We start from the raw sequence: 16,631 nt of genomic DNA on the forward strand, positions 1-16,631 counted from the left end.
TGTTACTTTAGGGGCTGATCCACTCTACTGCACAGTAGATAAAAATCTATCTTTCCGTAGATTTTACGAGACATTTAGGTTGAATTGCAAGTTTGCTAAATGAATCTAATTCAGTACTGGAAGAGGGAATGCATGAACTCCTTATCTTTTGTGCCGATGCTGTATTGGCAAAAGTTAGGAAAATTGTGCTTGCAAACTTGCCCACAAAACATTTGTAGTTGAGGGTTCCTGGGAGGAAGCGAAATCCAGGATAAAGATGTGCAGGGTCCAAGCGCTGATGCACCCAGTTGCACTGAGAAGGATCATCCCCAAAGATCTGTAATACTTGGAGTAAGCAACTGGGAAGTTTGAAGGATTTTATTTGCCTCTATTGATAAAGGAAGGAATTAAAAAAAAAAAGTGACTGGCTGTATAGTGTATTTTCTCAGGCTATGGTTGTTTCATTGTTTCACTTCACATAATATCTCTACAGGACACATGTAAGAAAGAGACAAAACTGCGAATGAACAAAATTCAAGTGCTTTCTCACCTGTTCAGGGTAACCTGGCCTTTAACGGAACAGCGCCTTGGTAAACAGGTAGTGAGGCTTTCTTGTTTTCCAAGAGTGGCTGTCCTCACAACGCATGGGGAAGGTTAGCGGTGAAAAGAAATGCCCTGCAGAGAGAGTACGAGCTTTTGTGATGGGCTTGCTGGGCTCTGTATACGCACTTGGCATTGCACTGGACTTTTGGTTTCCCAAAGCAGGCCTGGCCGTGGGTTGGGTGTTCAAAACTGCATTGCCTACTGATGCTCCCTTGGGCAGCAAGAGCTTCCACGCTACTGCAGTCCTCTAAGATCAGGTGCATTTGCTTTGTAGTCCTCCCCAGGCATTTCTGTTACAAAAATACTTTCCGTGCTGACATACGGTGCATCGGCACAGAAGTTCATATGAACCAGGACATTTCAGATGACAGTTCACATCTCACCTTTAGCTCGAGTTGCTGTGCAGGGAATACTCGGGCAGGCTGAGAAAAGGAACTGTACTACACAGTGTGCTCAGCAGAATTGGCAGATCTTACCCCAAAATGCTAGGTTTCACTGGCATCTGCTGTGGCGTGGTTACATATTTTTAAATCACTTTAATCAGTTTCCTCTTTGAGATTTTTTGTTTGCCCTTTTTTTTCTGTGACAGATTCACTTTTCTTCTCTCGTCAGAGCTGTGCTAGTGAGAGAGGGACAAGGAGCTTAAGTTATTTTTCCTTAAGGTCAAGTTAGGGGTGCTTGAACTGGGGATGTGTGCTCATTTGGAGGGGTCCTAAAAATTGAGGACTATCTATCTTCTGGAAAGTGCAGCTTCAGGCAGCTTTTTCACAAGTGCAGCTCCACAAATCCCATAGTCTCCCAGCTATGTGTTTTAACACTTTACTGACTTTGGGCCTTGGAGAGCAGGGATAAATACCAAATTCGGGATTGTCTCTCAACCCAAGTTTTGAATGTCCTGTAGATTGCAGTGGTTGCATTTCATTATAAATGACAAAATTCAGGATAATGACAATGTTGGTGTGCGTGCCTCGGCTGACTCATAGCACTGCTCCACATTTGGATGTTTCATTCAAGCCCCATCTCTAATTATAATGTCACAGAGACTGGCCAAGTGCAGTACCACCGTCTGACATTGTACACAATGTGTTGGACTGTGTATTTTGTTCCAAACCTCTGCTGCTATTACATTGAAAGCATTAGCTGTAGTGCAAGCTATGCAGGAATGATTTGGGGTTCTTGTAGTAATTTCCAAAGGCATATCCACTTTCCCAATGCCCAGAGAGACTGAGAGGCAATGGTGTCTTGAAATGGGCTCCCTCTTTCTGTGACAATATAATTGATGTCTATGGAACAAATGTATAGATGGACACGGGGGGGTGGGGGGGGGGTGGGTTGTTTGGGTTTGGTTTTTTTTTTTCCCTTGGAAGACTTAATTCTTTCCCTTCTAAGCCAGGATCCTGCATGAATTTGCTTGTTGAGTCATTTATGGACTTCAGCAGCTGCACCTTGGCTCTTCCACATCTTTGCTCAGCCAGCCTGTCTCTCCTCGAATTCCTGGTGGCGTCCGGGCTCCTTCTGACCTTGGTCTCCTAATAGTCCCACGCTAGCACAGACTACCCAGCTGGCGGCATTCCCAACTCACAGCCCTTGTTAAAGACAAAATGCTGTCTTTTTACAGCTCAGTTTCTTTCCATAAAGTTAATCAAGAAGCCCTCCTTTTACAAGGCAACTGACCCTTTGGTCTTTCTTTCTTTTGGCATGCTGAAGATTCCCAGTGCTGCCAGAATCCCCCTCCCTCCCCTTTTTAAGGCAGTCCCGTACGTAAAGCAAGCAGCTCCCCCGGAAAAGAGAGAAGCTTCTTGGCATAGAGAGGAACCTTCCCCGACAAGGTTCATGTATTGTGTCCTTAGAAAACTTCCTCTTCCCATTAAAATATGTTACTGGAGATATCTGTGTATTTCTATTAAAGATGAGTCCAAACCATGAGGCTGGATCCAAACTTAGTCAAGCCATGAGGTTGCTTAAAGTCGGGAGTACGATCTCGATGTGTGCTTTTTGGCTTGAGCTGCTCTGCTGTTTGCACAGCGTAACACAAAATGCATCACTACGTTGTTGGGAAAGCTGCTGACACAACTAAGAAACCGAGTGGTAAAGGCTTGTCATCAAAATCAACAAACCTGAAGGCAAACGGGAACCTGGTAGCGTGAGTAATTGTAACCCCCTGCCCAGCCACACAGAACAAACTTTCTCTTCTCAATAATCACCAGGTTTTATGAAAGAAAAAAAATCAATTGCAGATGAAGCACAGAGAAGAATTCCCCTGCATTCCTCTTACTGGGGAAAAAGAAAAAAAATCTCCTTCTTTGGACTTACTCTGTGTACGTCTTTGCTGTGTACTGAGCTGCAAACGGTGACCTCTCATTTCATTAATTGACAAACACCATCCCCTAAACATTTCCAGGCACAGTCATTTTCTTTTCTCAGGTTTACTCAGTGGTTCTTACTGAGGTTTACATTTTTCCACACATGTGCTGAGAATAAACTTGCCTCTACAATCTCATCTCTTGTGCTATGAGAAGTTTTGATAATGTAATTCATAAGCAACTTCATTTTCTGTGTCTTTCTCTTCTTGCAACTCTCCTGGCTTTGGCTATTTACTTCTCCCTTTGCAGCAAACTGCCCCATTTCCCAAATACCGCAGGACTTTCTGAACTGCAGCATTTCATTCCATTTGTCTCTCTTTTTAAGAGGCTGATCTGTCTTAAAGAAATTTTCCTCATTTAAAAATAATTTTACTGTGGTTTTACAGTCAGCATGGTTCCCCCCCCAAAAAACAAAAAAAAATCCCTGCGGGCCTATTTCTTCTCCTTCTCCCATGATTATGCTGGTGTAATGACACTGATGCCAATGGAATTATTCCTGTTTTACACCAGTACATATGAGACCAAGCTCTGTAGGAAGGGCCATACTAAACACCTTCACAAAATCACATCGGGGACTGGGCCAGAAGGGTACCTCCATCTATCAAAGGGGATCTCAATGTGCTCTTTCATCTTTAATCTCTCAAACAGAGGAATATAATCATCCACCAGCAGGACTCAACAGCCCCCAGGGTGAAATCTAGCAATACATTTAACGTGGAGAACGAGGCGAACGCAGCACAACACGGCCCTTTAAGAATGTAAGCAAGGACTAGAGTGTCCAGCTGAAATTAGTGTTACTATTTGTCTCGTGGAAATGCTTGGGAAGCCCAGCCAAATTCAGGGCTCCAGTCTACTAGAGCAGCCGCAGTGAGGGCAGTCTCTGTTCCCCAGCTCTTGCAGTCCCAGTGACAAACAGCAATCAGACCGCGGGCCAGCAAGAAGTTGAGCCAGGCAGAACTAAAATATCCCTGTTGGAGTGCAGTCCCATGAGGCCAGTGTTATGTCTTACCAGAAACAAAGAGAAGAGCACATTTCCAGTCTCAAAGACTTCTCTGTCCCATTAAGGAAAACTCCAGACTACAATTAGAAAAAAAACAAGAAAAAGAGATGCAGCTGCAGCGCGCCAGTTTGCATCTAAAATGCAGCCTAAAAAAAAAAAGAAGGCATGCTCCCAGGAGAAGGCTGCTAGCACACTCTTGGGCTGGTGGCTCCAGCTACCTGGCTCAGGAGGGTGGGAGTGTGACCTCGGAGAGAAACCATCGCTCCCCCAAACCCAGAGCCACCGGGTAAATATTGACTGAGAGCAAGGAGTGGCTGAATCACTCTTCCTTCCTGCCCTGCCGAGGTGTGTCCCTCCACCCAGCGAGCATCCAAGCCCACCCCACACAGCCCAAAATATCAAACGGGAGTTGGTACCCACGGTAATCAAAGGGCACGGACTCAGACGGAGAGACAAGAACCTCTGTTTGTGTGGGGCTGACGTGTTTGTTTGCTCTCCAAGTGGGCGAACATCTTCTCCAGTTAGTTATTCGGGAGGATGCGCGGTGGGTAGGTGGAGGGATGAGGGACTGGGGAGCTCCTAGTGGGGTTCTTCCATCCTTGTCACGTGCATCACACCCCAAATTCTCTGGCTGCTGGTACACAGCTGACAAAGGCGTTGTGTGATACACAGTCAATGGTAAAACAAGGGCCTGGGTTCATGCAATCTCTGCCCCAAGGTGCACTGGTGCAACAGTGAATTAGTGAGAAGGGGTAGGAAAAAGTCCAACTGTCTCAGTTGTCCAACTGGTGCCAGCTCAGGATTCAACCGTAGGATGAAAAGACCTGGATCATATCCCTAGATCTGTTCAGTTCATAATCTAAGGGTATTAAAGTAAAGCACGGGGGAGACCTGGGAGCCAAGCAGTGGTGACCACTGACTGGACCTGTGAGTGGGTGTCATGAACATTTGGGTGGCTACGGGGTTGTGTAATTGAACTGGATGTAAGGGAAGGCTGAGTTCACTGTTGCAAGCACAGGTCTGGGTTTCATTTCAAGTCTGCTACAGATTTCCTAACTGGGTCACCGTGCCAGCCTGTAACTCAGAAATGATATGTTCCTCCTTCACTGAGCTATCACAAGACTCAAAGCTTGAAGGTTTCAAAACTGGCTGAAGATCTCCAAGAAAAAGAGCTGTATAAGAAAGAGCATATGCTATGGATCTCTTTATATATGCTACATTACCAAAAGCGCTGTATTTATGTATTTCAAAACTGGGCACTGAGTTACATTTTCATTCCCCAGTACAAAGGCAAATACATTCCAAACAAAGCAATGTTGTTTCAACAAAGCAAGGGTTGAAATCTCTCCAGGGCTTCATTCTGTCTCATTTAGATCGGGCATAAGATCTTAAAGCAGAGTTTAGTGGTCGGCCGATCATGTTCCTCTGGGAAATGACAGAGTGGTAATTCAAAAAGGGTAGTGAAGTACAGCATTGTCTTGGTCTGCAGGACTGTTCTTCAATAAAACCCGCGGCTCACCCAGCTTACAGGAGAACATTTTGTTCCAAAGGAGCTGTGGCTCTTCATTAAACAAAAGAATTCACCTCCGGCTAGACTTGGGTGTAAAATGAAAATGTTATTGAAGACAAAATGTCTTTGTGAAGACAGCATTTCCATGATGCCTGCTACAATTGCCTGGCCATATCTAGCAGTTGAAATGAAAGTTAGGACAAAAGGTACATCTCCAGGGCACCAACTCTGCACGTGTTAAAAACTTCATTCAGGCTTGGGAGGTGGTTTCAGTTCGGGCCAGGAGCTCTGAGGAGGGGATAAGAAGCCTGGGTCCTGTCTGGCCATGGGCTGGCACTCACCTGTTTTGCAGTGAGGACCCAGATTTTATCACGAGTGAGTTGAATCTTTCAGGACTTTCCCGCAAGCCTTTACTTGGAGTAAGCAAGTTCTCCCACATCTGACACAAGAGATTGGGAAAGAATCCCCGGGTATCTAAATACAAAAAATTATGAGATATGCCTCCTCCCCTCTGATTTTCCTGACACACTCAGGAAAGTTCACAAACAGCAAAGATGCAGCAGGGTCATTCGGGGAAATAATTCATGTCCAGACTGGCATAACTCAGGTGTTCAGATATGGTTGTCTCCCACCCAGATTAGCTCTGTAGGAAAGATATAGCCTATACAGTTCCTCAGTGTATGAAGATGAGAAAAAGCACCTCGGGCTGTGCAGTTTGAGGGGATTTTCGTTACAAGATTATTTTCCTAAAAATGGCATCGTCCCTCTGGGGATGAAACATACTGGGAAATATATGAAAATTTAATGAATTCTATTAGTTTCTACTTTTCTTGCATACTTAAGGCAAGATCATTCCCTTTTCATCTGCAGATCACATAGGGCCTCTTTATTGTATAGCCAAAGTGTCCACCTTTAGCTTGATGAGCAGGTTTTGGCCTGCAGACTCTTAGGCAGTGCAACAGCCAAGGTAATCTTGCAGAGACAGTCTCTTGTGCTATGTCTAATCATGACTTCCTACTCAGCCTCTCCCTCTTTCACCCAAACATTGCTTGCCAAGGAGGACCAACAGCCTTGGTTCTGCTCGAGATGGGACAAGACACTTCCTGCACTCTTTTTCATCATCTCTTGCATTTAAGTACTGAGTTTCCAGAGCCTGAGAAATGGTATGAGATAAGGATTGCTGGACCATAGGTCTGCTATGATATAAAATCCTTATCTAGACTATGAGGCTTAGCCAAAGCCTTGTGCTGGGACAGTCAGATGGTAAATACCCGAGAAAAGATATAGTCACCGTGTTTCTTTGGGGAACACTGCTGTGACAAGCCTTTGAGAAGGACGATCCTGTCTAAAGCATAACATGGCAGAGGTTCAGGGTAACCCAGCCTGGATATAGTTTGTTTCATTAATCAGCCCAAGAGCCGTGCAGTGAAGGCAACAGAGGCCTGTCTGCTGCTGGCTGAACAGTGTCCTTGCTGGACACTCTGTAGGAACCTGAAATCTCATTGACTCATGTGTAACAAATTTCCAGACTTGACTCACCGGCTATTAAAACCATAAGATTGCATGGTGTGTCTCGTATTTTTCCTGGAAAAAAAGAGCAGGTTAATATAACTACATTTGGTTAATTAACATCTGAATCTGGTTTGAAATCTCCAGAGCACATATGTAAAGAAATTAAACTAATCTCAAATCAGCAAAGAAAAAAACCCCAAATGTCTGCAACTTCAGGATTTGTTTCTATAATCTTCCTAGTTGCCTCAGACTTTGGGCTAAAGGCAAACGATATACATCCTCTGTCTAGTCTTTTGTGACTTTTAGTACCTGCTGAATTTCATGTGATCACAGGCTTATTCTAGGGCCATGTGTGGCAGGAAGTGCTATTGAAAGGTACAAAGAGTAGATACACAGGTGGTTTCAGAGAAAATGCTGTCTGGCTGATTAGTATCAAAAATCTGCTGTGTAAATGGAAAAACTTCCTCACACAACACAAAACTAACCTGAGAAACTCATTGCTATAGGAGTTAATCGACACCAAAATCTTACCAAAAAAGAAGAAAAAGAAAAAAAGAAAAGGAAAAAGAAAAAGAGAAAGAAAAAGAAAAAGGAAAAATAAAAATAACTTTAAAATGGATGTGATCTTTATAAGGCTAATAAGAACATAATAAGGACATTTAGAAACACAATGGTACCTATTAACGAAAGAAAACAAGACTCTTAGAAGAATTAAACATGTTGGAAAGGCTTTCTGCTTCAAGACAGGAAAAACCTTTTGGTGTACCTAATGGCTACATTCAAAGAGGTAATTAAGCACCAGCTCTACTTTCAGTTGTTGTCCATACAGTTGCAGTCCATTTTGAGCCTGATCTTGAATCAAATTTGTTGGCCTGCATTGTGTGAAAGGTGATCGTAGACAGCGGAAACATCTGTCCTGGGCCAAGCACCTGATTCATTAATAGAATGTTGAGAGAATTTCCTACAGCAGACGATGGCGTAACTGTTACTGAAGACTTTTTGATAGCTAACTTTGAGGCAGCATTTACTGACCTTTGACAGAGGCAAAACACAAGACAAAATGGACAAAGTGGTCTGATCAATTATAATGCTTTCTTGTCCTTACTCTTTCTTTCTGGCTACCTGGAAGTAGCTGTCATTTTAGTTTCAGAGGACTTAAACACTCTCTCCAGCCACTTCTGCATCCTCAGTAAGTTTTTGGGAAGGGGAGTACCTGTGGATGGAGAGAAGACATCTTTGCATGGCTATGGGGAGGACTGGACTGGCAGTCTCCTTAAACACAACAGATTTTCCTGCTGTGCCTTATTTCTGTTCTGCAAAGGAGCGGGGCGGGGGGAAGGTTTCCCCAGTTTAAGAAGATGCATTAGTAGAGTGGTAGGGTAAAGGAGCCATCAGAGGGCTGCGTTGGCAATGTCAGTAGATGGGGAAGATGAAAGTGGCCTTTGCTCCCGGCTCCATTGTGGACTTGTGTCAAGGCATTTCATTTTTCATGTGTTTCAGTCGGGCCCCCATAAAGTGCAGCCAGTGTGAGACTCGTCTGTGCAGTGCTTTGAGCACAGCGGGAAAAATGTGTTAGGCAATGAATATTGTCATGAGGAATTGCCTGCTGCCCAACAATATTACCTCTCCAACGTGCCTACCTCCTCTTTTCCCATTCCCTCTCCACGCTGAGATGTCAGGGCATCCTCAGGGACTCTTCTTTTTTAGAAAATAACAGGAGCTGCAGAGCACTTCAAAAAGTCTGGCTTTGTCCCGTAGGTGTCAAAGAAGGACCTCAGGTTCTTGGAAAATCTGGTCCCAAATGAGTGTAAAAAAGCACATTTTGTCAGGAAGTGAATAAAATCTCACTGAAATTAAGCCAGGGACAAAGATGAAAAAGCAGATGGCCCATGACAAACTGTGAGAACAAATTTGTTCGCATGACATGGGAATAAGTATGTACTCATAACAGACTATTACTCAAGAAATTTTGAAAGAGCACAACTCCACAGGAGTCATAATGTGATTAGTCACATAAAGCCCAGTCCAGCTAGGCCTGATGTATTGTACCTGAAAGAAAAGAAACAGACCCCAAAACAGACCACAATTAAAAAAAAAAAAGAAAAAAAAATTCCAAAGAGATGCATGAGATTATGAAGTCATAAAAACTCATAAGCGAATTAAAATCTGTAAAGTAGCTCATGAATTGTTATTAGGCTGCTTAAAAAGCAAGAGGCAAGAGAAAGGAGCCTTGCTGAAGTGACTCAACCAGTAGGTTTTTAATCTGACAGCACAGAGACAGAGTTGGGGTATTTTTGGTGAAACATCTTGGACTCTGGGACAGACTTTGCCACGTGCCCCATTACAGCATGTTTCTGGTAACCTACAATTATTTCCAAAATCCCTTTTTTTTTTTTTTTTTTTTTTTTTAATTATAGGAGTGACGGGTGAAATGTAGTTTAAGAACTAGAGGAATAGGGCTGATTTTGAACACTATGAGCTATTAATATCTTTTTTCAAGTTAATATTTTGTACAAGACTCCTGAGCTTCAGTGAGCATATTTAACTACATGAAAACACTTTTATCATTAAAGATTGCAGTATCTTGATATATATGATATTTGGGGATATTTCCATGTATGCAAAGAGGACTGGATTCGTAGGATATAATTGTAATTTGCTTTATCTAAAAAATAATTAACAATAATCTTGCCCAATGCTTTTATGAATTTTCTATGCATTTCTAAGCTGCTCACCCAAAAGCAAGTGAATATTCAGAGCTAGTTTGCATTCATACAAAAAAAAAAAAAAAGATGCTAGGCAAAATATCTAGAACCAAATTCAGTTTCTGAAATCACACATGTGCAAACACCGATCCTGGAGTGCTCAGGCTGATGTTTTTTTCAGACCTATTCTAATGCAATGTTCAGTAGTGTCTTTACACAATGCTGTAATTTAATCCCTTCTAAACTTGATTTACAGCTGGAAGTCCTTCTAAGCTTGACTGCAGACCAGCAGTGGGAAGCAATGCCACTCTGTATCTGAACCAAACCTGAGCAGCACAGGAGGGATGGCTTCAGGTTCAGATTCCAAAGATGGACTTTGCCCGTGCAAAAGCAGTACCGCCCTCGCTTACGCAAATGTTGCTATTGGACTTTCATTTACCACAAGCTGTTAGGACTTTAGTTTCACTTCTTACTAGAAAGAGGAGGCAGGCGTATATTTAGACTTTCTTTGGAAGCAGCTGCAAAATGAAGTGGGAGTGCGTGCATGCGCTCAGTCTGAGAGGCACACACGCAGACCCTGCTAGCTTTAGACCAACTTCGTAAACCTGAGCAGAAAGGACAGTGCACAAAGACCTCCCGCAGCTTACTGTGTCATCGAGGGGACTGCATCACTCATTTCGACATCTTGGCATCTTCATCATCCAAATAGGTTGGTTGTTCAGTGCTGAGTCGCTGGAAAGATTATCACCCGCTGAACCACCAGCTCATTTCTTGAAGCACTCTAGGGGACTAAGTCTCTACTCTCTTGCACCTTAAACCTTATCTCCATGGTTTTATGCCTTCCACGGGAACACAGAGGCAGCACTACCCGTCTACTATTGCAATTTGACAGGAAATTACTTGCATTATTTATACATAAAGCGAGGAATGCAGCTCACTCCAGCCATTTAGAAGTTAGTCAGCCCATCTAAGATAGTTGACTTAGTCCTACAAGAAGTGCTGGAAGGGGAGAACATTCCAGAGCATGATCCTCCCACCCTTCTTAGGGACCTGATAGCTTGGGATGTCTTGTCCCCAGAGGTGCTTCTTTCTCTGCTGGAGCCGGGAAGACTGCCTTGCAGTAGATGACAGCTAAACGGCTAATGTTAGATGAGCTGAATCCCATGCAGTGTGATAGCCAGTGGAAAGTCATGCCCCTGCTTTTCCCTCAAGGTTTCTTCTTCACAGACCTTTCCCTTGTTAGCTGACAAAAGACTAAGAAATCAGAGTTTGCAGCAATTTGGCTGCAAGGCAGATAAAATCAGTAGTCAAACAAAAGCAGCTAAGATAGCCAAGACTGCCTGAAAAGTTAAATGCATGCTCTTCTCATACAGATGAATGCATTTAAAGTAACTTTAGTTCCCTCATTCTCCCAGGGCAGCCCATTAATCTTTTAGTAACATCCATCATCATGGGCAGGACAAGTACCAGGGAATCCTCTCCTGGAGGTGCTCCTCTGCTCTCTCTCATTACTATATCACCTGGCCTATTTACAGTCCTGTGAGTTTTTAACATCCCAATGTCCTCTCAGAGGTGGCAGTGCAGAAGTTTTCCCAATAATTATTTGCAAATAGGTAACACAAAGATGTGCCACTGTTTTCTCTTTGGGTGATCCGTAGTAGATCAGGAGGGTAGTGAATGTCAGGCATCCACTGTTTATAAACTGGGCATCCATCTTATTTTTATGCACCTGGTATAGGAGTTCTTTTCTGAAATGTAGGCATTTTCAGTGCATGGCATCCACAGCCAAGTTAGTTACCCTACATTATTGCCAGCAAAGAGATGAGGACAAACATTTCTCATTCTAGCAATAAAGAGGTGATGCTAGACCTATTTAATCCACTGACTATGAAGAAAGGCTAGGGAATTAGATAAGATGTAGACATCTATACTGTAGGCTGTTAAAGCTAAAGGTGACCTGAATCCCATCTCTGTAAACAAATCCTCCTGAAGGATGAGGCCAAGCTCCCTACGCACTCAGTAGAAATAAGTAAGTGACTCTGAGGCTATTCAGAGAGATACAGCCTTCCCTGTCTAAGCCTTCGCTTTGGGGGCTTTCCCTCTCTATACAACACAGAAAATGCAGGTGCTCTCATGGAATTTCTTCACTAGGCACTTACAGTTCAGTTGTTTAGATGAAGTGGATCCCAATCCAGATTTTCTGAGTCCTGGATTAACTTCCCTAACTGGTGAAATAACTTTTCTTCTAAGCTACAAGCCTGCCTTCAACAGTCATTCTTTGCTTGTGGTAATATGCTACAGTACCGACCCATCTTCTGTAGACTGGGCGTACTGGACAATGCTGAATGACCACGCACAAGTGGGTTGATATGTTTAGGGAAGGTCACTGTACTTGTCTGAGCACCTCGTCTTCAACATCTCTCTTCTCTGCAGGCATCCATTCAACCCCACTTAGCTACAGCTCTGTTTACGTGCAGATCTAACAGCCCCAGGAATTTGTGTGCACCTGGATGCTCCAGTTAAGAAGACTCTCTTTCTGCTGGGGCTGTACAAAAAAGTGAAAAAAGCAAGCACTAGACTTGTGATGAGTTGTAACAGTCAGATAAACCAAACGGAATTAGAGGAAGGAAATAAATAGAATCATCCTGTTATATATGATAAGCAACTGTAGTAGCTTGCTCCATGCTTCATTGTGCTTAGGACTTCCCTATTCTTGGGCTTTCTCAAACATGCCTGAGCAATTTTGGCCATGGAGAAAAAAATTATTGACCCTAGCTGACACTGCTTTGAGCAGGGGCTGTGACTAGACTGTCTCCAGAGGTCCCTTCCCACCTCAGCGATGCTGTGATGCTACAGTTTTCATCATCAGTTTGGGTCTTTGGATATTGAGCAGCGGGGTCAGACCCCATCCAGACAAGCAGTCGCTGCACAGTGTCAGCTCTGCACATAGCCAGCCGTTGATCTGAGCTGTGCAACAGCTTCCACATGTCCTGGATATGCCAGGATCCCTGTGCGGGTGCCCAGACGCCCATGTGGAATTTCTTAGATGGAGGTATGGGAGCCTGAGCAAGCTGAGCAAGATGCGTTTAAAAGGCTGCATGGCATAAATAAATCTTACGGGGGGATTAGGGGGATGACAAAGCTGTGGCTTCTGATAGGGAAGCCACGCTGTTTGGAAAGATTGCAACTAAAAAGGAGAGCCTTTGGCGACCAGATTTTTGTCTCTATTTTTGTTTGTGTTAGTTACCGCTCCTTGTATTTTAACCCCAATTACTCTTTAACCATTTAAGAATCATTTGTGACAGTTATTTGTCTAAACCAGATTACCTCAAGGTTTGTTGAGCTTCCTCTGCTCTCCAATGTATGGAAAAACGTTACACTTAATTTGGTTTGTTTGGCCAGTGTGTGAACAGGGATTAGCCGTGCTATATATGGACCATAAACACTGTTCTGGTTAACACTACAGTTGAGCCAAACCTGAACCTTTCATCTCACCCTTTGCAAACTTTGGTGGTTTGGATGGAAATGGAACCTGTATTTGAACTGTGCTTTATTTTTTGTTTTTTTGTTTCGAAAAACCAAAGCCCAGTCAATAACAGTTTGGAAACCCAATGTCCAACATCCTCAGCCCACCTCTAGTGAAAAGGGATCGAGCGCCTGTGTAGGCAAGGACTTTGTGTTGGGAAGAAAGCCAATATACAAAGGAAGGAAACTGTTTCAAGGAACCTGCAGTAACTTTCCGTAAAAATCTCAGGGACATAAGAGCATGCTGAATTTTTGTGTCATAATCCCCTCCAACCAAAATGTGTGTTTGGTTAAGGAAAACATGGTGGTCCAATGTGGGACAAAGACGGACTTTTGTTGGCTGCATGTCCAATTGGTTTGGTGTTAGAAATGACAGAGAAAAGCCCTCATTTGCTTTTGACTCACAGTTTCAGTTTGCTATCTGGAACACCAAACCAGCCAGTAATGAAAATGGATTTCTCACATCAGATTTTTTAGATGCCAGAAATAATAATAGTATGGTGTTAACACCTCAGTACTTGGCTTTCTCTAGGTTGTCTTAACCTAGATAAATCTATTAATTTGTGTCTTTGTATCCACAGCAGTGCCTTAAAATTTGCACTTAATTGCAGCACAAGTAGTTTTAAAATCCATCTGTCTTACACTGACCATTCCTGTAGCATCTCACCACCTTCTGTATAATGTGTTCCCAATGCTAAAATAAAGATCAGTGGCGTGGTATAGTAATTCCACTTATGCAGATACTCGAGGCTGTTGAAAGGCTAACATTTCCTATTACATTTCTGGCTTTCAGAATTATTGTAAAAATAGGATCATCCTTACCATACAGTATTTACCAACCGAGCACAGCGGGTAGAGCACCTTGGACCATAGAGTGGCTCTCCAAACCTTTGCATGTTCCCCAGAGGCTGCTCTGTCATCCTACATTGTATATGTTGAACTCAGTCCAAGCAAGCATGTTTCTAATTACTTCAGTGGACATTGGATGAGGTCCACTGAACTGCTTGCAAGGTAGCATAGGTGTCAAGCTGGGATGCACAGTGTCAAAAACTTCTTTCTCGGTCTCTTTGTTGATTTTTATAGCTGAAGCTGCTAAATATCTACAGGCAGCGATCTATGTCTAATTTTAATTGTGTGAACTCTGTCATGCTTCCACATAAAAAATAAAGCTATTGAAGAGTTTAAGCCACGAACTAGCTCCTACTGTTTCTGGTGATGACCTGTCCATTCAAAGCAGAATGCTGAAAACTGGGACCCTCTATGAAGCAGTAATTAACTTTGGCTCTGGCAGCAGCTGTCCAGCCCTCACATCTCCATGGGAGATCTGAGTCAGTTAGGACATTACCGTCGTTCCATGACTGGCCAGGAAAACACAGTAGGTAATTCACCAGCTAATGCATACCTATGAGATGTCAACCAGAAAAATGTTAAGGCCTGTCCACAAGCTTTATGAAGAATGAGAGTGGAAGGATACTTTAGATTTGTAATGTTAGAGTTGCATGTTTACCTACAGTAGGCTTTCGTTCTTTTCTAATTGGCCTTACAGAGTATCACTGTTCTCCCTTGAATCAAAAAGGCCCAGTCCCACTGAAGTGACAGCAAGCAACAGCCCCTGTATGTAAGTACGTGTGTGAATCAAGGCTCATGATGTGTCTTCCTTTGCAGACTCAGACCCTTGCACGCCTGACGCTCCACCTGCTGCCACTTCACCACCAACCTCTGAAGAACCTGGACCTTTCACAGCTCCAGCATCACCCTCCTCTTCCTCTGACACCGGTACTGCGTCATTTTCACCACCGTTACCTGCCTGCGTTGCAGCCTTACATCCCAAACCACCTCCTGTCCCACCATCGACATCAACTTCTGCTGCCGCTGTTCACCCTGGACTCCCTTCTCTTCCCGCGCCACCCGCCTCCACTCCATCCCTGCACCCTGGACTTTATCTGCCGGTGGTCCCACCCGGCAGTGCCACCCACCTCATCAACTGGCTGCCCTTCCTTGCTTCTGCAACGCTCGCCACCATTCGAGGGAAGGAGGAAGACCAACCGCCCCTAGGAACGGGCTCCCTGGAAGGCATGAAGCGCAGCAGCAGCACACCCCCCCACCCCTCCCACGATGGAAATCCCCAGGCAGCACCTATGGGAGACAGGGCTCCGGGGGCTGCTCCCTCGCCGCCAGCCGCCCACGCCATGCCCCCGAGCTCCGAGCAGGCGTCGGCGAACGTGAGCGACATCCTGGCAGAGCTGCGGACGATGAACAGCCACCTCTCCATCATCGCCCGAGCCCTGACGCAGCTGGCGTCGTCGCTGGCACCGCAGCAGGACACGCGTGGCACCCCACCGCCGTAGCGCCGGGCTCTGCACAGCCCACGGTGGAGGTCGGGTGGAGGAAAGGGACCCGACCCAAACCTGCCCATATCGTCTGCGCCAGTTCACTGCGCTCGCCGACACCGACCGCGTCTCCCCAGTGGGTTTTTCTGTTTGTTTGTTTATTTGCTCCTTGTAAATGGCTGCCTATATTAAAAAATAGTTTTGTGGTCTTGTTAATAAAATTGTTTATATTTCTTGCATTCCTTTTGGATGTGCTCGCTCCCCTCCTCTCACCCATTAACCACACGAGCACTGGTAGGAATCGGTGAGGTCTCGCACAGAGAATGCAGAGAATCTGAAGCGGTGAGAAGTTAACCATGACAAAATGCTTGAGGAGGTGACAAAACCCCTCTGAGCAACCTGGGGGACACAGACAGGAAAGAACATAACAAAACCCTGAAAAATTCTCCTATTCTTCTCCATCCACACCGCATGGCATGGCTCTGTTGAAGTTGGAGCTCTTCCCAGTGCGCTAAATTTCAGGGGTAATTGTAATTACTGATGCAGGTAAGGGCCGTAAAAAATTGTTCAAAATACAATGCGTGGTAGTTGTCTCAGCAGTACTTGGTCTGAACAGCTACCAAACAGCCTCATCCACCTCTTGTCCTCTGAGAGAGTGTGAACCAAAGGCACCGCGTATCTGTTTTACTTGCCAGTGGTGCCTGAGGGTCTTCAAGGGCATAAATGGGCCAAGCTAATTTACAGCAATTAGCCAGGCACACGTGGATAGATCCCAACATTTCACCATCTTTTTCCTATTGCCAAGCTGCAGCGGCTTGCCTAAAGGTGGCATTGAAGGCGTGAAACCTCAAACAATCCTCTTTGTGGATGGGGAAAGAGCTCTTGGGCACGAATCCAGGGCTCGCCCCTCCAAGATGCGTGACCTGAAGAGCGGCTGGTGAGGTACCCTCGGACGCTGCCTGCCCCAACAGAGGCACCAGAGCTGGGAGCCAAAGGTCGGGATGTGCTCGGTGCTCTGGAAAAGTCCTGGGAAAGAGGACTCGCAGCTCTCGCAGAGGCATTTTGTGCATCTCGGCCACAGTCTGCCCATAGAGCAAACAACCA

The 16,631-nt window shown here is 44.6% G+C and overlaps 1 protein-coding gene across 1 annotated transcript in view; it reads left to right on the forward strand.

Annotated features, from left to right (window-relative positions):
* RUNX2 (RUNX family transcription factor 2) overlaps positions 1-15,545 on the forward strand; it is a 222,432-nt gene extending 206,887 nt beyond the window's left edge. The window contains exon 8 of the mRNA XM_075048976.1: positions 14,863-15,545. Within this exon, the coding sequence (XP_074905077.1) occupies positions 14,863-15,545 (683 nt within the window). The remainder of the gene's footprint in view (positions 1-14,862) is intronic.
* The last annotated feature ends 1,086 nt before the right edge of the window (positions 15,546-16,631 follow it).

The sequence above is a fragment of the Buteo buteo genome, chromosome 17 (genome assembly GCF_964188355.1).
Source record: "Buteo buteo chromosome 17, bButBut1.hap1.1, whole genome shotgun sequence".
NCBI classification, from domain to species: domain Eukaryota; kingdom Metazoa; phylum Chordata; class Aves; order Accipitriformes; family Accipitridae; genus Buteo; species Buteo buteo.